The sequence below is a fragment of the Tinamus guttatus genome, unplaced genomic scaffold (assembly GCF_059628265.1).
Source record: "Tinamus guttatus ecotype Peru unplaced genomic scaffold, ASM5962826v1 Tinamus_guttatus_pri_ptg000150l, whole genome shotgun sequence".
Lineage (NCBI taxonomy): Eukaryota > Metazoa > Chordata > Aves > Tinamiformes > Tinamidae > Tinamus > Tinamus guttatus.
The window spans coordinates 5,464,110-5,490,146 of record NW_028288684.1 but is presented as its reverse complement, the minus strand read 5'-3'; the positions used below and the strand labels follow the sequence as shown (position 1 = coordinate 5,490,146).

At 36.8% G+C, this 26,037-nt stretch overlaps 1 protein-coding gene across 1 annotated transcript in view; it reads left to right on the top strand.

The window, feature by feature from the left end:
- The window catches only part of FRY (FRY microtubule binding protein), a 156,516-nt gene that overhangs the window by 63,134 nt on the left and 67,345 nt on the right, over positions 1-26,037 (top strand). Inside the window, exons 16-29 of the mRNA XM_088522295.1 lie at positions 1,182-1,314; positions 5,004-5,111; positions 9,718-9,973; positions 11,104-11,286; positions 12,167-12,253; positions 13,179-13,438; positions 13,802-13,991; positions 14,574-14,698; positions 14,875-14,932; positions 18,231-18,322; positions 18,511-18,683; positions 21,105-21,265; positions 22,106-22,216; positions 24,215-24,369. Coding sequence (XP_088378421.1) covers positions 1,182-1,314; positions 5,004-5,111; positions 9,718-9,973; positions 11,104-11,286; positions 12,167-12,253; positions 13,179-13,438; positions 13,802-13,991; positions 14,574-14,698; positions 14,875-14,932; positions 18,231-18,322; positions 18,511-18,683; positions 21,105-21,265; positions 22,106-22,216; positions 24,215-24,369 — 2,092 coding nt within the window. The remainder of the gene's footprint in view (positions 1-1,181; positions 1,315-5,003; positions 5,112-9,717; positions 9,974-11,103; positions 11,287-12,166; positions 12,254-13,178; positions 13,439-13,801; positions 13,992-14,573; positions 14,699-14,874; positions 14,933-18,230; positions 18,323-18,510; positions 18,684-21,104; positions 21,266-22,105; positions 22,217-24,214; positions 24,370-26,037) is intronic.

The window sequence follows — 26,037 nt, the reverse complement described above, 5'->3', positions numbered from 1 at the left end:
TTCGTAGCTGATCAGCTGATCATTTAATATCACTAGGAAATTTATATCTTTATTGTAAAAATTTACTGTGCATTTTAATGAAAAACATTATATTTCTGAATGTTTTTTCCTTTTTTTTCTCTTTTTTTCTTACTGGAAATAATTTTTAGGAAAAATACTCAGATACAACTGTGGTTGCAACCCCATGTTGAATTATGTTAAGTTAGTATACAGCATTTGCTTCTTTTAGTGTTGAATATCTGTGTTCCTAAATATCCTTTTTTTCTAGCAACTTCATGTCTGTGGTCAGAACATGTGCTTTGAGAAACAGCAAAGATTCCTTTTGTATCCTCATTTTAATTGTTGTATCTCTGATAACAGTGAAACATTCAAAATGGCTAAAAAAAAGTAAAACTGAACTAAAGTTTAACTGAAATGCCTAAGTTAAAAGCACATTAGCTGAACCATGGTCCATGTATAGAGAGAATTTTTGTATCATGCAGTGAAGGTGCCTATTTTCACTGGCTATAAAGTAAACAGAGACAATTTGGTTACCTCAGAGTTGTGTGAATAAAACAAGGTCTACATATTTCCATACCATTGATAAAGAGCTGTGTTGTACTCTTGGTAGATGGTAGTAAAAACTTTATTTGTTAGTAGATGTTTGCAGTGTTGAATCCTTACATTATATTATTAATTTCTTTTGAGTTCAGTTTGAAGCTTAAACTTACATTGTCTTTCTCAAAGAGGAAGAAAAGTGCCTGGAGAAAAGCTTATTAAAAATATGTCATTCAGTGTTAATATCTAAAATTTCAGTTCAGTCTCTTTGAAAACTTTACTCTTTAAATAAGGAAAAAGATTATTCTATTTTTTTGAAAAAATATTTGATTTCTATCTGCTAATGTAAAGCTACCTAAGTCTAATACTGTGCTTCATATAAAATGTGCAGCATTTTAGAACTTTTCTCAAGGAAAAAGTGTATATATCAATTGGTTTACTCTTAGAATAAAACAGATTTGGTTTTATGAGGGTCGTATAATCTATCTCTGAATCAGAGTATCCTTACTAGGGAAATAGGTTATACCATATGTAAAATATGTCTTTTTAAACTCATGCAGCATGATTTGATTAAGCAGCTTTCTTCTTCAAAACATATGTCTCTATAAATGTCCCGAATTATACAAACGTGCATATTATTGCAGGAATGTCATTATATTATTCTCAAGTAAGAAAAGCTGTGGACAACATACTCAGACATCTTGACAAGGAAGTGGGACGCTGCATGATGCTAACCAACATACAGATGCTTAACAAGGAACCTGAGGACATGATCACGTGAGTGCTAAAGAACAGTAAATCTCTTGTGTTACTGAGACACAAATGTAGATTTTTTTCTTTATTTCAGTGTATCTTGAGTCATCAGAGAACAGTAAAGGACAGGAACACTTAGCTAATGTGTATGTTGAAGACTTCTCAAGCTGTGTATGACAAATGGGGTGTACTTGTCTGCATGTTGCAATGTTTGGGATTGCACCAACTCTCTTAATGTTGCCAAGATTATATGTGAATCTTAGGAACGTGTAGATGGCAGAGGAAATCAAAAGCCTGGAATGGAAAGCCTATTATCAGCTTATGCTGAGAACACTGCTTCAGGGCACCTTTGCATTGCTGAACTTCAAAACAAATGGAATAAAATCTGTAAATCCCAGTTAAATAGTCTTTCAGATTTGCCATTAATATTTATGCCTGTAATCAAAATAAAGCCCAGATCATGTGTGATAGCAGGCTCACATTTCAGGAGTGTCTCACTGGAACGTAAGCAAACCAGAAGGCTTTTCAAGCAGTGTTCAGCAGCAATGTTTTCCTACTCTCATCCAAAATGATTAGTGAAGGAAATTTCCTGGAGAGAAGCCTCTGGAGAGGTGGATTTCTGGCAGTCCTAAGAGAGACAAAGAAATGCACAGAGACATGCAGAGAGCCCAGTGCAGAGACCTCAGTGCAAGGAGACCTAGCATCGCTTCCCTGTTTGACATAGCAGTTGTATTTCAGAAGAAGCAGCCCTTGGCAAAGAGTTAGAGGTGCAAAGAAAAAGGATACGAGCTGAGACCTTTTTTTTTTTTTCATACACTGCTAGAAAAAAAATGGGCAGCTTGCTGGAAATGAAGTGAATGGTAGACAGAGTCCACTGGCCAAATTCAGCTACAGCTGATGTAGCCTTTGTGTCTTATTGCCCTCTGTCTCTCTTGCTTGTTGCTGTAACTGTCTAGAGGATGTTGCAAACTCCTCAGGTCTTCAGTTTTGTCTTACATAATACATATCAAATGCCAATGGTACTATTTAGAAATACTACGTATTTTTTCCTACAAAACTATCCAGAATACGGTTCAATAGTCACAGCCATTTTTCATGAGCTTTTTGGGTATTTAGATTTTCTAGGAAGAAAAGGAGTTTTGAAGTTCACATTTTATTTCCAAAGATAATTGCATAGTGAGACCCTGAGCATTTCAACAAGCAGCGTACTTGATCTTAGCTGTAAATATCCTCTCCATGATTTCTCATCATCAAGCCTAAGTGCTATTTATTTTTAAAGGCAGTGAAAAGTAGAGTTGTGAAATTGGAGTTTCAGGAAGTCTTACACTTTACTGTTGTTTGTCAGAAACATTGTAAGGTTGGAAGATCTTAGCACCTAAGCTGTTGTATTTTTGTCACGCATGTTATACCCAGATTAGCTGTAACATGTACACTTAAAGGGGAAAACACACTACAATATGTTTTTACTTATTCTTCAAAAAAAAACCTGAGATACTTAATTATTGGTCTTAATCCAAAACCTTACCCCCTCATGGATAACATTGTTAGCTGTTGCCTAACAACTTTGTAAGATAACCCTTATAAAAGTGCATTGTATGCAATAACTATAAAAGTTTTTATTTTTATGTAATTGCCCACTTTATGCACTTCATTCTTCACTAGAGTTAGATATATTTTGTTCATAGTGGTTTTAACACATAGATGCAACACTACATTTACCTGTGCTTCGAAGTTATGACCTTAATAATATTTTATACCGCTAATGTCACCCTATAAACTAAATATTTTAATTTTACTTTTACTAGCAAAAAATATAGATCAAGAGGAAGTAGTGATGCAGGGAATTATCCTTTTGAAAGCATACAGATTTTGGTATTTTCTTTGGTGGTTTTAGATGTACTCCTGTATTTAATGACTGATCTTACAAACATTTATGGTTGATGTAGTAAATGCTCCTGTGAAGAGTTCTGCTGACATCCCAACCAATGAACGTCCTTTGCATCATCCAGTGGGCTGTGAATTTCAATCCTGGTTGTAATGAAATTTCATTAAATATAATATTTCATAACATACAGCCTGTTCTTAAAAGTACCTCAGAGGTTTTTGCTGACAATATCCATCTGGAATCTCATAGTACGAGGATGGGAACACAAACTTCCAGTGCAGCTGCCAGCACCTGCATCCAGACGTCGTGCTGGACCCTGCATATGCAGGGTTGGGAGCTCTGGGGAAATGGGAAGTGGAGCCGCAGATCTGGATCTTCCCCCGCTCATCTTCCGACAGCTGATAAGGCACAAATCGCCCACAGCTTTTATATTTATAAATAATTACTCATTTGCCTTCGTAACCATTTACTCTGACTATTATTTTTACTTGCCTTCTTTTTAAGTGCCCAAACGGTTTACCCTTCCCAGGGACTGGTAATAAGGAATTCATTGCCAGTGCAGTTTCTAATATGAGGTTTCCGTATTTTGCTTAGAAACTCTGAAAATTTCACTTTCCCCTAGAACTTGTGCGAAGTTCACTTTCAGCAAGAAAGACTCACCTGTTTTCCTGCAGATAATAAATTATAGCAGTTTGCTTTTACAATTCTAAAAATGTATTTCACAGTAGTTATTAACACAACTAATATCTGCATTAGTGAAGATAGTTTAAAGGAGTTTGTTTAGAACCAAATCCTCAGATGAGGTGTCATATTTTACTCTTTTTCAGGTCAATTGCTCACTCATTGTTTCAGAAATAGTTTATTTTAGGATATAGGATAATTGTAAAATCATTTAGAGATAACTCATTAGGAAAATAGTTTCTCCTTATTGTGCAAGTTAAGTCAATAGATTAAAATCAAGTAATCATATTGCATTATTAATGTAATACATATCCGTAATTATATAAGGATGTTCTGAGAAAGAATAGTTAATCTTTCAATTAACTATTCAAAGTTGGCTTTGTCAGCTGCTTTTTGCAGAGTTAAGGACTCCAAGTCTAGTCCGTGGTTGTGCCCGATCCTGTTCTCACCCACTTCCCTAGGCTGCTGGGAGCGTTGAGCCCCTCTCCAGACAAGAGCAGCCTTGAGACATGTCCTGGCTCTTGCTGGTTGCCAAAGAGGTGCTATCTATCTCAGCCAGCCGTGGGCAGACGCGCTCTGACTGTACCTGCCTCTAGACTGGGCTCTGTCTCGGGGTAATAACGGGTTGCTGGGGAGTTCCTACATGTCCATGCCCTGTTGAAGGCTGCAGTCTGGCTGTTCAGGTTGTTGTTTGGGCATCCCATAAATCTGTCGCTTGCTAATGCAAATGATGAGCTATAGCTACACTGTGTTGGGGAACCCCCAGGGCGTTTACTTATTGCCTGGTTTGAAGCTGACTGATCTTGATAGAAGGATCCTTCTCCATTTTAAATCTGTACTGCTATATCTTCCAGCTCCTTTCAGAGATAAGTGAGACAGTAGTAGTGGACTTTTTTTTTTGAATATTGTATATATATTACACGAGACATGTCAAACTTTTATTCAACAGCTGTTTTCTTCTTATTGCATCATTAGTGTTCAGCTTTTAGTCCTGAGGTTCTTACCAGGCATCTGACACTCCACTTTGTAAAATTGTAATATATTGTCCAGCCCTTTTCTGCAAAACTGTTGGTTGATCCTTTAACTTAGTTACTTGTTAAGCTTAGCAAAAACTTAGTGATCCATAAATTCTGCTTTAAATTTTCAGTGGTGAGAGAAAACCGAAAATTGATCTATTCAGAACATGTGTTGCTGCTATTCCTCGATTGCTTCCTGATGGAATGTCAAAACTTGAGTTGATCGACTTGCTGGCAAGGTAAGCGGCTTAAAATTGTGTGGCTGCTTGAGGAGAGGAGAATAAAAAAGGGAGCCGCTCTGTGTGTAACGTATGTGTATGCAAAGCAATCTACTATTAATGGATAAGACATTCTTCTGTTTCATTTGAAAACAAACATTATTTCTTCATAATATTCAGTTTATTGCTATTTTTATTACCACAGAACATTAATTAACAGAAGAAAGCAAACACAATAGAGAAATATAGACACATGTTCAGTTTTGTTTTACGATCCCTTGCATGTTTGGTAAAACAAAAAGCTCTAGATGTGGTATCTTTCCAAATACATTTTTACTGATAATAATTATTTTATTTAAAAGAATGCAATCATTTTTTGATTGTAAGACAGAAGGTAAATAAAATGATAAATTTGAATTTCTTATCATTCCTATTTGGGATGCGTTGAATTTATCTAGATTACATCACTGAGGAAATTGGTCTACGGTACATGGCAACTAAAGCAGAGCTAGGTATTAGGATGGCAGATCAGTGCAACTTATTATGCTGACAAATAATGGTCAGTAGAGAAAACTCTGTTATGTCTTAGCTCTAGTATTCAAGAACCATAGGCCAAGAATGCCAATATTAGGATGGTAAATGAAGCCATGGGGTCCTTGCAATGTGTTGTTGTCAGGAAACAGTGACAGAGCAGTCTTTGCCACTCTGTTCTTGCTGTCAAAATGCCCATGAGAAATAGTGGGTTTGGGGTCAGAGGGTTAAGTCCAAAAGCAGTTTGTTATGCTCCGTGCACAACCACCCCCAGCAGCGGACTAAAACAGTGAAACAATTAATTCTGCTAGGAGTAAAGATTTAGTACAGGTAGGCAAACAAGTCAACATTGTGAACAAGGGTAAGCGTGTGACATGCAGATTGCAGGCTTGATTTGCTTGTGTTTGCCTGCACTGTGATATATCAGCTGTGGGATGTTTTACATTGTTATGTTATCACATTATACAAATAACTTAGTTTAGTGAACGAAGAAAGACATGTCTTCCATTAATCTAAGATCCTAACTAACATTCTGTCCTCACTAACGGCGCTAACGTAGCTGATACAAGATACATGCCCACTCTGGTTATATCTCTTTGGTCACCAAGGATCTTGCCAGTCAGACCTTGAAAATAACTTCACTAATCTTAGGGAAGTATAAAGACCAGTGTGAACTTCTTCATGAATTAATTCATAAATTCCCTCCTTAAAAGTCTCAAAACTGTGAAAATAACTGCTGTTTTATTCCTACTCTAGCCTTGCACTTTGTGCAGGAAAGGGCAATTGTAGCTTTTTAGCCACAAGGTGCTTATGAGCATTTTCTTCAGTGCTTGCTGTGCAAACATTACAGCTATGATAGCTTAGGGCTGCTGGCTAATCTGAATCCTTGAGAGTTGGAAGAAGTGTGTCATGAAGAGGAGCTGCAGACAGCATCACTAGGTCAGTTTTGGATACAATCTCATGCACAGCCATTCCCCAACAGGGCCACCTTTGGGAAATTTTCTTCTCGTGAAGGCCCCTTTCTCTTGTGTCCTATGCAAATGCTGCAATGTTCCAGTAAAACTTACAGAATCACTCTTTACTTCACATACTCCTTTATATCACTTTATCAGCAGAACATCCAAGAAACCTGTTTATACAGGAATACTGAGAATATGCAAAAACTGGGTATTTAAAATGACACAGTTGTTTCTCTACATGTCACCTCGATCGTATGAAGATTTAGACATAGCATTTTTAGAGTAAGCTAGGAATAGAATTTGATAAGATTAAAAATCTTTGCTAAAAACTTTGGAAGAATTCTGTTCTAACCTTGGCTGAACTAGCTTTCTTAATTCAATGGCAAGTAGGGAGATTAGCAGATATCTTTTTATGATTTTGGAATTATTTTTTGCATAAATGTGTATATGCACATTTATTCTTTGATAAAATAAGATATTTTCTAGTGAAAACAGAAATTTAAAAAAAAAAAAAGATATTTCTTCATTTACTTTCTTTCCTCAAGATCTTTGACTTGTGGTGTTTATAGTGAAAACAGGATTACAGCACATCCCTTGGAGTTAGAAGGAATCTCTTGGTAAAAAGCTGCTTAGGAGTCCATCATGTCAGACAAACCTATTTCCTTCTGTAGCCGAATAGCAGGCTTTGAGAATTGGGCAGAAGCAGCAGATAGCACAGGCTAAAGCATGCTTCAGCTATTGGTGCTGTTTTACATTACTTAGATCCTTAAGTATAAGCAAGGAAAACACAATTTAGGTAAGAAATAAGTGGATACATAATAGGTTCAAAAACTTACTTCAGAAAACAATTCTTAACCAGTTCACTTTCAAATTGCAGGAATTGCAGTTGAAGAGACTAAGCAGAACACAACAAAAATATCAGTGATTTAGAAAATATTACCCATCAGGAAAGGTTCAAAGGATTATGTCTGTTTAATCTAGGACAGGATGGACTGAAAACAGTCTACAGCTTCATAGGAGGGAATAAACTGTTTAAGAAAGTAATACCTGGCCTAATCTTAATGTAAGTCTCCAAACTGCTCCAGCAATGCCATCTTACTGGAGTGCCTCATAAGCAAGACTACGTTTTTCATTTATGTTACATCCAAAGAGATAAACTTTACTGTTCTAGACATGGTGCATAAATCTTATTTGAGTATTGTGTATTTCTGGGTCAGAATGATTACATATTTTGCAACTAAAATCAATACAAGGGTAAGAGTTTTCGAAGGAGTGGGGTGTCGAGCTTGCACTTGTAACTCTCTTTTTGAAAGGAATCTGAGAGGCTGTTCTGGAAGGGGCCTGTGCGGGCTGTGCTGTTTGGACAGAAAGCTGTTAAATATTTTCTTCTCACCAAAGATAAAATAACATCTTTCGGTTAATGGTTCTTTTACTCACATTTTGGTTTGAATTTTTCATCCTCACAACAGATGTGTCTTTTGGCAGTTTCCAAAAGGAATCTGTAACTCAGCACCTAGATTTTCTTCCAAGACAGCTGTATTCAAATTATAAGCACTAGAGCAGATGTCAAGTATGTACTGTGCCTTTTGCCCTTTTGCTGCCTACTGAATCCATTCATTATAATTTCCCAAGCTAGGTTTTAAATTAACAGACTAAAGTGCAAGAAAAGGACCATTTACTTCCTTATTCAAGCTGCCTCTTGTATTTCGTGGAGTTAGAACCAGCAGAGACTGAGTACAGGGCACTGCCAAAATACTGTGTGGTCTCAGACTTTCATATCATTCGTCTGTTTGTATGGGGTACTTTGCCAAGGTAAATTTACTAATAATTATTATTTTGATTAAGTCTTTCTGAGTATGAGAAGAAATTCTCAGCTTTTGAATTCCTGTTCTACAGACTCCACTATCACAGTAAGACATAGATGCATTTTCAACCTCAGCTTAACTTTCATCTCATTTGATAATGTCCAGCACCACTGCACAGCAACTTGGGATTGCAGATATATGTGGTTTTTATCTTCTTTTCCATTGCTGCTTTGTGTCATGACGGATGTCATTTCATGGATGACTTAATCATACTCCAAGGGGTTTTGCTTGCTTTTCTGTTTCTGGCATTCTAAAAAGGTGATAAAAATGGTCCTTTTCTAGCACAAAAAAAAAAGCAGTATATTTGCCAATCTATGTGGAATATCATGTGGTTATTAAAGTGTAACAGTTAGTGATAGTCACTAGAGGTGAAGCGTCGTGGCAGTCATTTTCCTTTGACTTATCTATGAAATTTCCCTTGCCTCTGAACCGGGCACCTGTAATTAATGGGACAATTTTGTTCTAGTCATACCCTTCTAACTGAATGGAGTTAGGTCCACTGCCTTTGCTGGGTTTTTCTCCTAGGCTTCTGTCCCTTTCTTTACAATGCATCTTCATTTTTGACTCCATTAAATGTAAATAAAATAGTGAAGAGGTACATGTTAGCACACTGCGCAGAATTAGTCCCTTGGTTAATAAAAACAAACTGCATCATAGGCAATGAGCCAAAAATTGCAGAACACACTGATCCAATTTTGCGTTTGCTGCCAAGCTACCAAACCAGAAATAGTTTGTCAATTTTGTATCAAAAGAAAGTATATTCATTTTGTTTGTTTTGGAAAAGAATTTCAGCAGGACACAAATATAGAAGGAAATAATATCTAATAGAAGGAAATAATATATAATTTTTAAGTGAATTTTAAAATTGTACAGTATTTCAGAATGGTTTTGGGAGTCAGATGTGTGTCAGATGTGAAAGTAAATACATATGATGCCATTACATATTATCCTGTAAGACTCCTATTATTATAAATAAGTAGACATCATTCACAATTTTATAAGTAAATTGAAAATATTCTTTGTTCTGTAAAGCAGCACAGTTGGAGTGGAGCAAGCCTTTTGAATCCATGAATGTGCAGGCACTGTTGTATAAAGAATTATGGCAAAAAAACATGTTAAGGCTGTTAAATGTGGTCAGTATTAATAAAATCATGATAGTATCATTGAAATGTACATTGTCACTGGGGATTTTCTGTCAGTTTACTGAGAAACATATGTTCATAATGACAGGAAAAACTCCTTATGTTTTCATTGCCTGGCTTTTGCTTACAGGCTGTCTATCCATATGGATGATGAACTTCGGCACATTGCACAGAATTCTCTTCAGGGCCTGCTTGTTGATTTTGTTGACTGGCGGGAGGATGTTCTCTTTGGTTTTACTAATTTTCTGCTACGGGAAGTGAATGATATGCATCATACCCTTCTTGATACTTCACTGAAGTTGCTGCTGCAGTTGCTTACACAGTGGAAGCTCGTAATCCATACTCCAGGAAAAGCTTCTGAACAGGCAAAAAACAGGTCTTCTGAGGTAGGAAGTTAGGAGAGGTTTGTGTCCTAACATTTATACTACTTGAAGAGTGAAATCATGTTCCATAGTTTGCTGTGTTTAAAGTGTTTTGTATTTACTCACCTGAAAAGAATTCACTACATAAGATTTTTTAAGGTAATTAGTTCAGCTGTCTTTTGAGGACAGCTATTTCCTTGTGTAACACAGCAGATGTTACTGTTGTTGAGCAACATAAGAGAATGCATGTCAAACCAAAATAAGCATGTCAACAAAAGCACATAAAGTGAAATATGTGTGTGTAGATGTGGCAGAAGGATATTTTCCCAGGACTGAAACGGGTTGATAATGCTAGTGGGAATTCTGGGCAGAGTGAAGTGGATCTTCCCCTCCCGTAGCCATTTCATTTGGCTGCTTTAGAAACATCAAAGAACCTGGTTGTTTTTATCAGCCTCCTGTCTCCATGTGCTACAAACATTCCTGGGAACTGAACAGCTTTGCTCCTGCTAGAATTTCTCCCATCTGCCATGTCCCACAGATACTTTCACAAGGAGAGGCAGTCTTCAGGCTCACTGCTTCCTAACCCAATTGCCTTTTGGGGCCAGAAAGGATTTTTTTTTCCTTGGGCAACCATAATGACTGCTTTATAACAAGGGGGATCACTAATTAATAAATAATAATAGTTTTTCAAGAAAAATAAAAAGGGGAGGGAGACAAAGAGAAAACCCTACATAATTTCAATAAATATTCCTGATGGGATTCTATCTGGTGAGAGGTTTTAGAGTCCAGCTGTCCATATAAAGGGCTACCTGCTGCAGGAGTGAAGGAGGGCCAGAGGACCCTGCATCTGGAGTGGGAAGAAGGGTAAAGTCTTTGCAGGCTGTCTAAGCAATACAATGTTTACAATCAATGAAGCAGACCGTTGAATTTTAAACTAGAAGAGATTTGTCCAAAAGACATATATTTTTTTCGTGGAACACAGTAAACCTAACCAATAAATTTTGGTGGGTTGAGGGAGTGTTGTGAGTGTTCTACTTCAGTATCTTTGATTTTCTCAATTTTGATTTGGTGTGTGTCCAATTTAGATAGAATACTTCTCAAACCTGGTTTCTAAACCCAGTCATTCCATCTTTTCCCCTTGTATTGTTTTATAGTTGATACCAAATGGATCCAGCCACAGGATACAGTCTGAAAGAAGCCCCTATTCTAATGTACTACATGCAGTTGAAGGGTTTGCACTGGTGCTGCTGTGTAGTTTCCAAGTTGCTACTCGTAAACTAGCTGTTTTAATCCTCAGAGAGATCCGCGCTTTATTCCTGGCCCTTGGCCAGGCAGAGGTAAGATCTGGAACCTTGAATTAAATGTTTCCAAAGATGAAGCTCTGAACGGATACTGGAGTCGCCTTTAACATAATGATTGCATTGCAGCAGGTAACTTAGCGTATAAAAAAATGCTTGGTCTGAACTTACCATTTTAATTTGCTTGAATATTGCAAACCTTTCCATTTACTGGACAATGTAACAGTAGTGCCCTGTTCAAAAATTTCCTCAATTTAGATGGAAAAGTACACAGCTATTTAATATTTTCTTTTGATATGGTGTGAATGTGAAAGACACTAAAATAGTTATTACTGGGCGGATCATTTTTGTATTTGTCAGCATTATAAATTTGTATTGGAAACCAAACTCATTCCTTTAGCATACCACGCCATAACAAAACACAGCACAAGACACATTTAACATTACTCACATACATTTTCCTTGTATAGTAAAGACGTCCAAGTCTTTTTTTATGGATATAAAATATGGAAAGTCATGTTGTGTATTGGCAATCCCAGCTCAGTCAGCCATCTGAATGCCTAAGAACACAAATATGTGTGTTCATAGCAAAGAAATTCTTTAATAAACAGTAAACTAGATTTTTAGTCTTTTAATGCCAGATATCCAAAGTCTTACGGGATTTTCTGATATGCACTTTTGTTCAGTAAACAGTGAGCTGTAACTACTAACTAACTTGCATTTCAAACCACAGCCTGGGCTTGATTCTGAAATTAATACAGAAAAGTCAATATGCATCCATCATGACCAATGAATTTTTTTAGGTTTTTTAGATTCATTTCATAACTTTGTTGATAATTCTATTTCATGTGCTAGAAAAACAAGGAAAGAAGCAATTTGTTAAGAAAAGCAGTTGACTTTTGTTCTCTGTGTTATCCAGGATGATGACAGGCCTATGATTGATGTCATGGATCAATTAAGTTCTTCTATTCTTGAAAGTTTTATTCATGTGGCTGTTTCAGATTCAGTAAGTACTGCTTTACTGTTACTGCTTGTGTTTACAAAGCACATGGACAGAACCTAGTTTGAGTGTTACAGTTTCTATGGGGAAAGGTTTCAACTGTGCTCTGTGCTTTGATAATAGAGCATAGCACTTCTTGCCTGAGTACATGGTTTCTGACCAGTACAGCAGGACTGGTGACTTAGCCATTTTGTGTGACAGTGGATGCAGCTTGCAGACAGTTGTTACATCTTATTTGAGACATTTAGATTTAGGTGAATAATAAATATGCCAAATTACACTTTAATTACACAAGATTGTTTTATTAAAAAAAATATTTACATGACAGTAGATAAATGGTTTCTTGATATGATGAGATCCCTACTTGCTCATGAGGGTTACAGAGCTTAAGGTGGATTAAAACCTTGGTTCAGTGAACTGCTTAAGAGCTTGCTTCAGCCTTTCAATTCCCTAGAGTCATATCCAAATGCCCTGATGAATTCTGAAGAATGTTATTAATAGCAATGGTATTCTTTGTATTGCATTGTCATTGACTGTATTGCATGAGCTAAGATCCTGCTGGTTTGTTCAGACACTGAACTTAAGCACAGTGTGTACATGCTGCAGACTGCAGCCTGATACAAAAGACAGTGGAGGGTACAGGCAAGGGGGAGAGCAGAGAAAGCAATGAGACTCTATTGGTCAGCATGGCAGGTAGTCATTATAATGCCTAAGGGCCAGTTGTTGTCTAAATTGTGCCTAGCACAGTAAACAGGGCTTTTAAGGAGGAACCTGAGGGAAAATAATGAGGCAGCTTTTTGTGAAAAGACATATTTGAAAAATCATATAGAAGATGGCCACAGACCTTGAAAATAAAGATGAATGCTGAGGGGGCAACATGGCAGGGGGTAAATTGCTCTCACTGTGATTTTTTAATTTCTCTCTCTTGCAGACAGCAATCCCGCTAACACACAACGTGGACCTGCAGTGGCTGGTGGAATGGAATGCGGTCCTAGTAAACAGCCATTACGACGTAAAAAGTCCTTCCCATGTGTGGATATTTGCACAGTCAGTCAAAGACCCATGGGTTCTTTGCCTTTTCAGTTTTCTTCGACAAGAAAATTTACCAAAACATTGTCCTACAGCTCTCAGCTATGCTTGGCCATATGCTTTCACTAGGCTACAACTGATAATGCCTCTTGTGGATCCAAAGTAAGTAGAAATCCATAAGCAACTTGACTTTTTATGTGGTTTGTGTGATTTTAACACAACTTAATCTCCTATTTCAATATTATTTCATAAGTCCTGCAGCTCTGCTACCCAAACATTGCTTTCTGAGTTTGATAATTGCAGCTTACAACTCTCATTTTTCGCTCTTGATGATTTTTTCCATGTATCTTGTCATGTTGATTAGCAATTTTTGTGCTATACAACCTGTTTTAAAACATGTTTTTATAAGCATACATGCCCATCTTTGAAAACATGCATGTCCTTTTAAAAAATATTTTAAAATACTCTGTAATTAAGGTCTGGAACTGATATAAGAATTCTGATTTATTTGTTTTTAAAACCTAGTATTCCTGTTAATGCAAAGAAAACAAGTACAGCCAGCAGTGGAGACAACTATGTTACTTTGTGGAGAAACTATCTTATTCTCTGTTTTGGAGTAGCAAGACCCAGTATTATGAGCCCAGGACACCTGCGTGCTTCCACACCAGAGATCATGGCTACCACTCCAGATGGCACCGTGAACTATGATAATAAGGTGATGCATCCTGTTTCAAGCACTTACTCTGTATCTATCTGGAAAAGTTTTAAAATGTATCTGCATGTGAAATCACATCTTGATTAAATTATTTCAGTTAGATGACTGTTTTAATTCCCTTGTAGAACACTCCAGTATAAAAAATTACCATGTTATTAAGCAGTAACTAACAATAAACTTTGGATTTCTGAAAAATTATTGTGTGCCCGTAGGATATGGTGGAGTATTATATGAAACATAGTGCTAAGCAGTAGCAGCCTGAGAGGAGCAGTAGCTCCACAAATACAGTTACTAGAATATCTTAATGAAATTACAAACTCAGGAAATTGCAATATGCTGAATGAAATTACAGAGATTTCTCAGCTCTGCTTACTTGCTAGACCTGATACAATGAGGATACATCAGACATCCAGTAAGCCTGAAGTATTAATCCCCATAATTGTAAAATCATTTCTTTATGTTTTTTAAAGTGCATATTGCTTCTTCTTACACTGTGTTTCTTGTAAGCATTTTTGTTTACTTAATATTGATAGTCCTGACAATCCTCACAAATTAAATCTTTTTTTTATATATATATTTTAGGCTATTGGAACTCCATCAGTTGGTGTTTTGCTAAAGCAGCTAGTGCCTTTGATGAGACTTGAAAGCATAGAAATAACAGAATCACTTGTATTAGGATTTGGAAGAACAAATTCCCTTGTTTTCAGGTACTTTCATGTATCTCAATGATTTGCCTCTAGTTCAAATGGATTACGTTTATTGTAATTCAAATATACTCAATATTTTATTTGCCCTTTGAACTTTTTTTTTATGTAATAAATAAAATATCGATGCTTGTCTGAGGAGGCTAGATTTTGTTTAAAAGATTTTTTTTTTAATTTAGGGAATTAGTAGAAGAACTTCACCCACTGATGAAAGAAGCCCTAGAAAGAAGACCAGAGGTTAGTTGATTAAATTAAATGTACTTGTTTGTCTAAACTGCAAAATGAATTTTAAAGTAGTAATTTTATCTCCTTGAAAAACCAGATATGTTCTTTTGTATTGTAGAAGTCACAAGCTAATCTCTACATAGATTTTTTTAATAATTGTGTATTAGAACATTCCTTCCCATAATTTCATTAAAACTTGCTTTAATTTAAGTTTCATCAGTAATACAAAATGTACAATACTGAAATCCTTTCTAAAGGAAAGGAATATAGTCAAAAATGGGTCCTTTTTGTAGTGAACTTAGAAATACTGAAAACCCACTTGTGTGCAGAGCTGGGCTACAGCGTGTTTCACAGAGGCGTTTGAATGAACAAAAACAATTGTTCAAATGATTTCAAATGATTGATTGATTCAAATGATTGTTTGATTGTTGGAGTGGTTTTTTTATATGCAGGATCATCTATTTCAATTTTAGCTGACTCCATTCTAAATACAGCAGGTCAACAGTGATAACTTCATGGGTGTTTTCACCTTTCTTATAGTATTTACCTTTGTTAGAATAGAAAGTAGTGTTAGAAGGGATGCTATCAGATCTTCCAGTCCGTCCAAGAGAGTATCATCTGTCCCTAGCAGGTATTGTCTAAACTCTTTTTTAAAATCTCTGATTTCAGTAGCCCCACTAGGCAGTTGAGTCATAGGATGTACCTGTGCTGCTAAACAAGAAAGCCATGGTGAGAGAGCGCATATTGGGCCTCAGTTGCCAGGTTGATCAATTTTTACTTTGCTTTCTGGCCCTGCTTTGGAGACAGCTGCAAAGCAGAACTCTGAGTTGGCTCTGGAGGTAGCTCACTCCCAGGAAAGACCTCCAAAAGCACCAGCCCACTGAGCACCATCTTCCAAACTACTCTGGCTGCTTTTGCTCTTGTCTGTCACCTCTGATGCCCCATCTCTGAGCGTGCAACAGTTGAGGGCAAGTTACAAAAGCAGTACTCTGGCTGCAGCACAGCTCTCATAGCAGACAGTCTGTGATGAGAAGACATACCGTGATACTGCCGTTTGGCCTTGCGTGAGTCCTGGATGTAGCCAGTTTCCTTGGGGTGAGGCAAGCAATAGAGGCCACTGGGTGGCCTGTGCTGCTTAGTCTGGGAGCAGGAACAGGCCCTGACTGTGTAGCAGTGCAGACACAGCCGTTGTGTCCATGCCATTCTGCCGCTAAATCTGTCCAGGTACGTGCCAGAAGCAACACCACTGCAGTAATACTGTGCTCAGTATTAAATAAGCCTAATTAAGTAAATTAGCCTAGGCTAATTTACATGGTTATTGAGCAGCTTCGTATCCATTGTGCTCTTCCCCCCAGCATTTTCAGTAAGGTACCCTCATGGTGACCTGGTGTGTTATTCCTGTTTACTCTGTTATAGTCTTTGGTGCAGAAGCCTTGCAGAGGATGGTGGTTGTGAGGAAGAATCATGGATAGGTGGAAAGAGATGTTCAGCTATGTCCAATATGGAAGCAGAAATTAATTCCGTCTGCAGGCAGTTGATCCATGCTAATGTGTTATTTGAACTGTTCTTGATAACTCTGTATCTGGCAAGCATGACCTTTGTTCCCACCTTGTGGGAACGCATCAATCCACCTGTGCACCTTCCAACCCTCTGAAGTCTTCAATTTGGCAATTATTTATTTTTGCATGGGGCAGAAGTGCATTAGTATACATGTTACAGCAACCACTTGCCTCAGCATTTCTTCCTGCACACTCTCAACAAGGACTTGGACTTCAATGGCCTTCTCTGGAGACATGTATATCCAGTCCCCGCTCTGCAAAGGAACATCCCAAGTGCAACAGTGCACTGCAAGAGCAAGTGAAACCAATGGAATGTTTCAGCAGGGAGACCTGAGAGCAAGGGGCAATGACATTACTTCCACATTGCTCCTAGTAGGAGTCACACTATGCAGTCTTGGGCCACCTTTCTGCAAGTGGTGCCACCTCTAAACCCAGGAGTGATCGCAGGGGTCGTGTAGCTTTGGAGAACATGGCAGGCACCCACATTAGCAGGCGAGTGTCAGCACTCCAGAAATTACTTATTGAACTGACATGTGCCATGACTAGAAAGAGAATTATCGGGACAGCCAACAGCAGCAGGAGTAACCAATAAGGGTTACTCAGCATGTTGTTAACAGCCTCTCCGCTGCACGAGGCAGCTGGGCTGCGTAAATACTGTTGCAATAACACTGCATAGCAGGCTTAAAACTGCTATTCATCTACATGTGCTTCCTGGAATCTCTAACTTATAAAACTTAAAAAGGGAACAAGCCAGGGCTCTAAATAGGACAAATCATAGAGCATAAGATTGAATAAAACCTTTGGCTAGGATGCTGCAGACTGCCCATCATGGGACAGAATACCAGGGGAAGTATCACTTTTCCCAAGCATCTGCAGAGCCACACCACTAGGCGAGACCTGCCTTTGATCTGACTCAGTATTGCCTTTCTTATGTCCTTAAAAGGAAAATTTGAGCTTTCTCTGAGCAGGTTCTCTGTTCCAAAAGCAACTTTGTTGCTGAGTGCAATAGCACCTTTTCGACCTCACATTTTTAGTGAAGATGCAGGATACAAAGGAACAAGTCATTTTAGCCCTTCAGCAAAGAAGAGACCTTGCTGCATTCACATATTTCAAGGGTAAAAGAGAACACATGAGGGAGAGCTTTCTGAAAGACACAATGAACCAGCTAACAGCAATGCAGACCGATTCTATAGAAGGAGTATGTTAGCTTGTGTGTATGGCCACTGCAATCAGTGCATCCAACAGCCTTGTACTAGAAGGATGTCTTCACGTGAGCTGACGACTATGAGTGATAACGTAGCTGCAGCATTACTGAGTTCAAGAATGGCTAAACGCTGAAATATTTACATGAGATCTGAATAGCTGTACTGCACTTTACAGTGCCTCACAGTGCCCAGACAAGATAGTGTAAAGCTGTCATGAATATCATGCTGCCTGAAGAAAACATTTTTTGCACAGAAGCCTTGAGTAGTTAGTTTTATTATTTCAAGATATCATGTCCATATTTTCAATGAAGACTAATGTCACTGTTAACAGTTTGTTATAAAGGCAAAAATCTGACCATATCTATATCTGCATTGCAGTTTAAGCACAAAATTATTGTAAAATACTCACATGAAGTCAATTTCCACCGTGAAGAAAGGGCTTAGAGTAGACTTCTTAAAATCGGCTGCTTTGATTTATGAAGTTACTAGTTTTTAATGTATGTACCTATGCATATAAAAAATTGTTTTTTTTTTTTTAATTCCAAGAACAAGAAACGTCGAGAGCGCCGAGATCTGCTGAGATTGCAGTTACTGCGAATTTTTGAACTGCTTGCTGATGCTGGTGTTATAAGTGACAGGTAGGACTATCAGTCATCATAAATATTGATCTTTAAGTGAAGTAGTTTTCAGTGTTTACAACACTGAGTTTACATCAGGATTTTTTTTTAAGAATTCTAAAATAGATAGAGATGTTCGTATTACACAGAAATCTTAGTATACGTGCACTGTTATTCTGTTTTAATGTGCAATTTCCTTTTTACACCAGTACAAATGGAGCCTTAGAAAGAGATACGTTAGCCCTTGGGGCCTTGTTTTTGGAGTATGTCGATCTGACTCGCATGCTTCTGGAGGCTGAAAATGATAAAGAAGTTGAAATTCTTAAGGACATGAGAGCGCATTTCAGTGCAATGATTGCCAACTTGATTCAGTGTGTTCCAGGTATGCTACAAAATTCTCTCAACATACTATGAAATCACATTATGTCTGTAGGAAAAGTGATGTATTATTTGTTCTTCTCTGTTTATTAGTGTTTGTGAATTGTGTATGGACAAAATAGTGAAAGTCTGTCAAGAGACTTAAACCTTGATGAAGCTTGTCATATTTATATTTACATATTTAAATGTAAAAATCTCCTATTTACAAACTCAACAAAGAAATTATCTGTGACCTCTTGGGGCTTCAGATTTTTTTTTTTTTTGACACAAGACCTTGTTTTCTCCCCTTTGACTTCTCTGCTAGACTCTCATATAGTCAGGCCTTGAAACATGCAGGTAGGTGAAGAAAATGGGAAATATTTAAAATAGGGGAAAACTTCCATGAGGTTTTGAGCATTTATCCCATTTTATTTGAAACTCCAGTTTGCAGAGCAAAGATCAATCTGATTTCATACTCTGTATATTGTAAGATCATTTCAGAAATGTAGAGCAAATCCATTAACAGAAAATACCAAAAAAAAAAAAAGCCTACTTTAAAGGCATGCTTTAAAGGCCTCTGTAAATAGTGGAAGATGAAGTAGTCTGGAGCTTACTCGTTGCGTGTACATTTGTTATCTCAGATCATTTATGAGAGGACATAACAGTAGTTGTAACAAGAAATAAGAAAGAATTCAAAAGAATGCAGTAAGGGAATAAAGAATGAAAAAAATGCCTTAATGAAAATTCCCAGGATGCAAATTGTTATCAAAGTTATGCAGTTGCTTTCAGTTGCAAGATACATAAAAATACATGATAATAGCTAAACAAGATAAGGATAAAATGGTATCCCCGCAGTTCTCAGCTTTGTCAAAGAAAAAAACACTTTGAGTTAAGTGGTGTCAAGTTCTAGGTGCTTTTAATGAACAAAATACCTTTTTGGTATTCCTTTATTCTTGGATAGTACTCATTAAAAATACAGAATTTCCCTGGTGTTCACTTTGCAGTATTTGTACAGCTTTTCTTCCTTGCACTTCTCACTCAGACAAGACACGTGGCAAAGCAAAGAGCTGCACATTTTATGAATTTTACACAATGAAACAGCTATCCTGTGTGTTCTGAGAGGATGTTATAATAACTGTCCATTTAAATAATTAAGCCTACTTTAAAAATATGCCAATAACTACCCAACCCATAACATTTAATTCCTTGCAAATAAGGGTTTGCTTTGTCAGCATCTACCGTTTCCATGCCATTGCTCGTACTGACTTGCGTGCATATTGTCTCGTTAGAGTTTTTTGTCTTCCAGCAAAAGTTTCCAGGAGAAAAATAATTGACCAATATCAATTTGCCACTCTCTTCAATAAACGCTTCATGAAAATACTTGTATATACTTAGATGACCAAAAAGGTAGTAACTTGCTCCTGGCATCTAGGAGCAGCCTGATAACTCTGCAGAACATCTCCCTCATGGTTTGTGCATGATCCCCTTTCTGGCCTGGCAGCCTAGAGGCAGGACACTTGCAGTAGTTGGTCACTGGCCTGAGCAAGTTCTCAGGAGGAACTGGCCCATTTATTTTATTTTTATTTTTATTTTTATTTTTATTTTTATTTTTATTTTTATTTTTATTTTTATTTTTATTTTTATTTTTATTTTTTTTTGCAGAAAAGGCAATGTTAAATTTGGCCTTTCCTCCTTTCACGGATGGATTTTGTCATTTCTGCTTCCTCAGGAATTTTTTTCCTGGGTTTGTTTCAGACAAGAGCATGATATATCTTGTGTCCATGTATCTTGTTTAACATAGGACCCTACTGCCTGTGAGGTTTAGAACCGCACTAGATAGTGATTTCTTTGTTGTGTTAGTTCTTCCTCTCAGAGACTTCCATCATGTTTTGTTCAGGAGGAGTTAAAACTATTCTTTAAAACATGTCTGATTCTTTTTTTCTCACATGCTTTTAAGAAAATATTTTCCATTTGTTGAGGTAATTTAGCTATTCAGTAAGTATACAGGATCTTTGAAATAAATAATATGATGATAAGTTTCATTTTTTTATTCCAACCTATTACTGTAGAATAACATATACTGTTTCAGCTTGCATTTAAAGCATTGAAAAAAACAAGTAAATTATTCCCATTAACAGAATACACAAGGTAGTGATTCTATAAGCTTGATTCTCCAATTGGCTTATTGCATACTATTTCTAAATTCAGATGCATTTTTCGTATAAACACACGTTATTTCAGAATTTAAGGGTCTTAAGAGACCTTTAAATATGAGATTTAAAAATAGGCCCTTAGATATTTTGGGGTAGGTGTATCCTGAACACTTAGAAAAAACAGACATTAGGAAATGTCTACATGAAGGCATTTGAAGTTCATATCATGTCTGTCACATGACTGTTTATTTAACATTAACAAAACTCATCTATTTCTATTTCTATTCACACAGTTCACCACAGGAGATTTCTCTTCCCTCAGCAGAGCTTGAGACACCACCTATTCATCTTGTTCAGTCAGTGGGCAGGACCTTTCAGTATTATGTTCACACCACTGGACCGTTACAGTGACAGAAATCATCAGATTACAAGATACCAGTATTGTGCATTAAAGGTATTAACATTTCTCTGTTAAAATCAGTAGTACCAATTCTCCAATAAAAATTAAGTAATCATGGTTTTCCTCACTTTTTATTTCACAGTAATTTGAATTGGCAACCTTAATGCAAGCCTCTGTACTCACTTGTATATGTGGATATAGTAAGATATAACAGTGTCAACTACTGAGGTTATATATTTTTTTCTGTGCGGTTATTTTTCAAGACTATTTTATATTTTCACGATTTTGAAAAGCTGAATGCAATTTTTAAAATTGTTTAACTGTTCATTACAGGTTATTAGATAGAGCGAGAGGATATTCGCCCGAAAATTAAAAACAGTGTCAGTTTAGTATCACATGCATATCTCAGGACTGTCTCCCATGCTTGCCTAGGGACATGCTCAGTAATATTAAAATGCTTTTGCAGCGGTAGCAGTTGTTCCTCCCCCATGTAAGTAAGCTGGGATAATAATAGCCTACATACTTACATAAGCATCATTGCTTGATATCAAACAGTTCTAATTTTTACAGACAGATACTATTAAAACATATGTTTAATTGTGTTTATAGCCTCATTTATGAAGACTGTAAAATGACATAATTTATTTTGAAGGTTGAGGAAACCGTGCTATAGTATTCCTACCAAAATGCTTAAACTCAGTGTTATCTTACAAGCAAGTAACATCAACAATTCTTGAAATCTGGGAAAACTAGCTAGGACCATTTTCACCATAGTTTCTTGAAAAATAAAAGCATACATCAGTCTTTTTGGACCCAAGTCATCTGGACCCAAGTCATTCTGAAAATTTCACTCACTGCTAGTTTTTATGTGACTGAAGTTCCTCCTATTTCTAGGCCATGTCAGCTGTGCTCTGCTGTGGACCAGTGTTTGACAATGTTGGTCTTTCCCCTGATGGTTATCTGTACAAATGGCTTGATAACATTTTGGCCTGTCAAGATTTACGGGTAAGTACCCATCAAAAATGCAACACTGATAATTTCAAACTGTGTACTGGGTTTGTGCAGTAAGGACTGTGATTAAACACATTCTACTTTGAGCAGGAAACAACAGGGTTTTTTTATGCCTGGCTCTAATATAGAAGTGTAATGAATTACAGAAGTGTTTAAATAGTAAAAAAAAAAATCTATATTATTTCTGGACGTGTGAACAGTAAACTAAACATTCACGTAAATTCCTGTAAACAGTAAACTAAAAAGTCACTTTGTGGCTCGGATATTTTGCAGCAGTAATTTTGGCTTTTCATTTGCTGCTAAATGAAAGATTAAAGACAGCATGAGCTCAAAAATATTTGTATTTCTGTTTGGAGTACTTCCACTCACCTGCTTCAAGTTTCTGTGGAATAAGAATGTGAAATGACTTCCTGCTCAGTATCATAGATGCTGGTGAAACAAATCTGACTGAGTGAAAGAGATTGGGTTGGTCTTCCAAAGAAGAGGATGAATGACTTAGAAAAGTTTTTTTTTTTTTAATCACATAATAGATTATTTTTGCATTTTTCCCTTCCATTTCTGCAAAGATGAGTTTCTCTATTACCCTTCGAACTACCCAATAGTATTTCTGTTTTAATCGCTGGTTGGAGCACCTCTTTGTTCCCTTTGGCTGCTTACCAACAGATTACCAATCCACTCCTTGAATTTCTAGTTTTGTTATTTAATCAATGATGTTGCTATTTGTGGCACATTGTACTTTGTCCTGCTATTGCCTCTTCAAGTGCTGTCCCAGCACCTGGAATTTTGCTAGAAAAAAATCCAGACAACAAAGCTTGAAGGCTTGTGGAGCAACTGCAGGATATTCACAGTAGAAATGGTATTTTTTAGGAAAAAAAAAATGGACAAATTAGAGGAAAGAAAGGATGGCTACGGAGAGAATCTTTGGGAAGTTAGATAAGATTTAGGTGTGCTGGTAGAGGCAGAGCTATAGAGATGTGTAAGAATGTGAAGTTCTTGTGGATGTGGGGATGAAATGCCCCGAACAACAAAGTAGAAAAAGGTATACTCTTCCTCCTGACATGTTTTCATTATTGTCATCAAATATTATATTACTTTTCCTAATTGATCTGTAATGTACTCCATGCATAAAGTAACTGAGGACAAAATATATCTTTTTTTAACTCCTCATGTTGGAATGTGAAGTCTGTATGTAAAAGGTGAAATTTGTTTCTCGTAATCTAATCTCTGCAATTCATGATTAATCTCTGTAATTGAGGACTGAGAGAGGGATCCTATCAGTCCATTAACATTAAATATCATTTGCAGTCTTTACAAGAAGTTAATTACTCTTGGTGACAGAATCTTGTTAAGCCCTAGTGTTTAGTGTCAACACTGTCCTCATCTGAAGGATCACAAAGACAAGCGTTAAGCAAGGGGTTTGTTGCAGTGGTGATCCCAGGATTAAGTGGGATCTGGAAGAGAGAAGTAACATCCCTCTTTTAGATCATTTGATGTAGCTGGATTCAAATTTTCAGACCACAAACCTGCAAAAGATACTGGTTTGCTTTGCCTGCCTTGCTCGTGTTAGTCAAAGGAATTATAAAGATGAAAGCATGTGACTTTGTGGAACTCAAGTGAAGTAGGAAATAAATATTTAACAAATTGGTTAACTAATAAACGTGGATGTTGCCCAAGGACATCGGTGAGATATGCCTTAGAACTAGCTTTTCTAATGATTCTGTTTTACATGCTTAATTTTGGAAACCTCTCTTGGAAACAAATTTCATTTCTGTAGTCTTTGCACAGACAGATTTGTTTGAAGTGATGAATATTGAAAACTGATTTACAGTTCAATTGACCTCCCTAGAATATTTTTATGATAATTTTTCCAATTTATTTTCACTTATTTTTTATACTAAAATTTTACATTAGCTTATATCATATCTAAGAATTGTGGAGAATGAACATTTCTGATTTTAGTAATCACGTTTCCACATGTACATGTATTCTCAGGTTCATCAACTTGGATGCGAAGTTGTAGTCCTCTTACTTGAATTGAATCCAGACCAAATCAATCTCTTCAACTGGGCTATAGATCGATGTTACACAGGATCCTACCAGCTTGCCTCCGGGTGTTTCAAAGCCATTGCAACTGTGTGTGGAAGCAGGTATCAAACAATCTGTAGTTAGATTTAGGTTATATGGTACTCAGTGTGAAACAAAAGCAGATCTGTTATTTCTAAAACAGTTCTAAGTGATCATTAGGTTTTATATTACTGCCATATTCTAATATAAACAATTTTAAAATGATTTCTGAATTAATAAATAATACGCTAACCTACTCGTTGTTTACTGTTCTGGTTTGGAGTCCGGTGTGAAGGAGTAAAGGGAAAAAAATACTTGTGAGTGAAGGGGGAAGGGAGGAACATGCATAGGCAGTCAGGATATAGACCTGGAACATCCACCGAGAAAGTCATCTCTGCACATTAGCACAGGAGAAGGGGACTGAGGGTGAGTGTTGGTACCGTATGGCACCTAGTGTCTCTGCAGATCCGCTCGCCTTAGAACCCTAGCAGCAGCATCAGGGTGACTGAGAGTCACGTCGAGCAGACCAGTGATCAGACAAGCTGACCACCAGCTCAGCTGCTTAAATACTCTTAAGTGCAAAGGAGATTCTTTTTCTAATCAGCTTTGATCTGATTTGGTTACCTGTTCCTCTTCTGTAGACTGATGTCATCAGTGATACTGGTATACGCAAGCTACAGCAAGACATAAAGAGAAAACACTGCTTTTGTGTCAAGCCGTCATAAAACATTTTTTCTGTGTCTTTTCAAGAACAGTGTTGTAGAGAAATTCTATAGTAGTCTAAATACAGCATATAATTTACATCTAATTAAAAAGTTGAAATGAGCCCAAAAAATAAGTCTTCTTGACAAAAACATAATTTAGCAAGTTGTCTAATCAGCATAGTTCAACTGAGAAATATGTGCGATATATCAAGTAAAGCATTTTAGAATTTATCCATAAAAAAACATTATTTTGTTCTTACAGCAACAGCTGGAACTATACACCACATTATACTGAGATATTAAAAGTATGAGTGGAATGTTATGTTTGAAAATTCCGTTATTTTAAGCTGCTTTTTTAATGTTTAATGAATAGTCAAGCATAATAGATCTTCAGCTAGTCACTGCTGTTGTAGCTGTAGATTTGCATAATAAAAAAAATATATATATTATCTAAGGTTTTTTTACACTCTTTCAAAAAATACCAGCAAATACTTTATATGGTTCCAAACTCCATGGGAACACTATTAAATGCAGATAACAGTTTGGCCTATGCCATGAGCAATTTGAGGTAGATGGGAACAGTAAAATGTATCTGAGTTAATTGAAACTTTTATCTGAAGGCAAAAGTGTAAATTCTCCACCTTAATATTTAAGGGACATAAATAGGGCATAACTGCCAACACTGCCATCATGCCAACATGCATGATGAATGTACCAAGATCTTGATTTGTATCCCTGAGAAAAACAAAATAACTTTTTTAACTGCACAGAAACTGCTGTATGTTCAGGTTCTTGGAAAAAAAGATCATTTACTTAGATTTGTCTTATATGTATATTTGAGGGAGCAGCTTGGTGAAATTGGCAGTTTGGCATTTTTTGAGAGGAGGGATGATTGAATTTTTTAAGCTCAGTGGAAAGACAGAGAGGCAGATGTAGAGCAGTGTGTGGAATATACCTGGAATTACCAAAAATGCCCTACACCATTGCATGCGTGGGCCATATTTTTAACATGACAGTGTCCAAACAGGCATTCTGTATCCTGGAGCA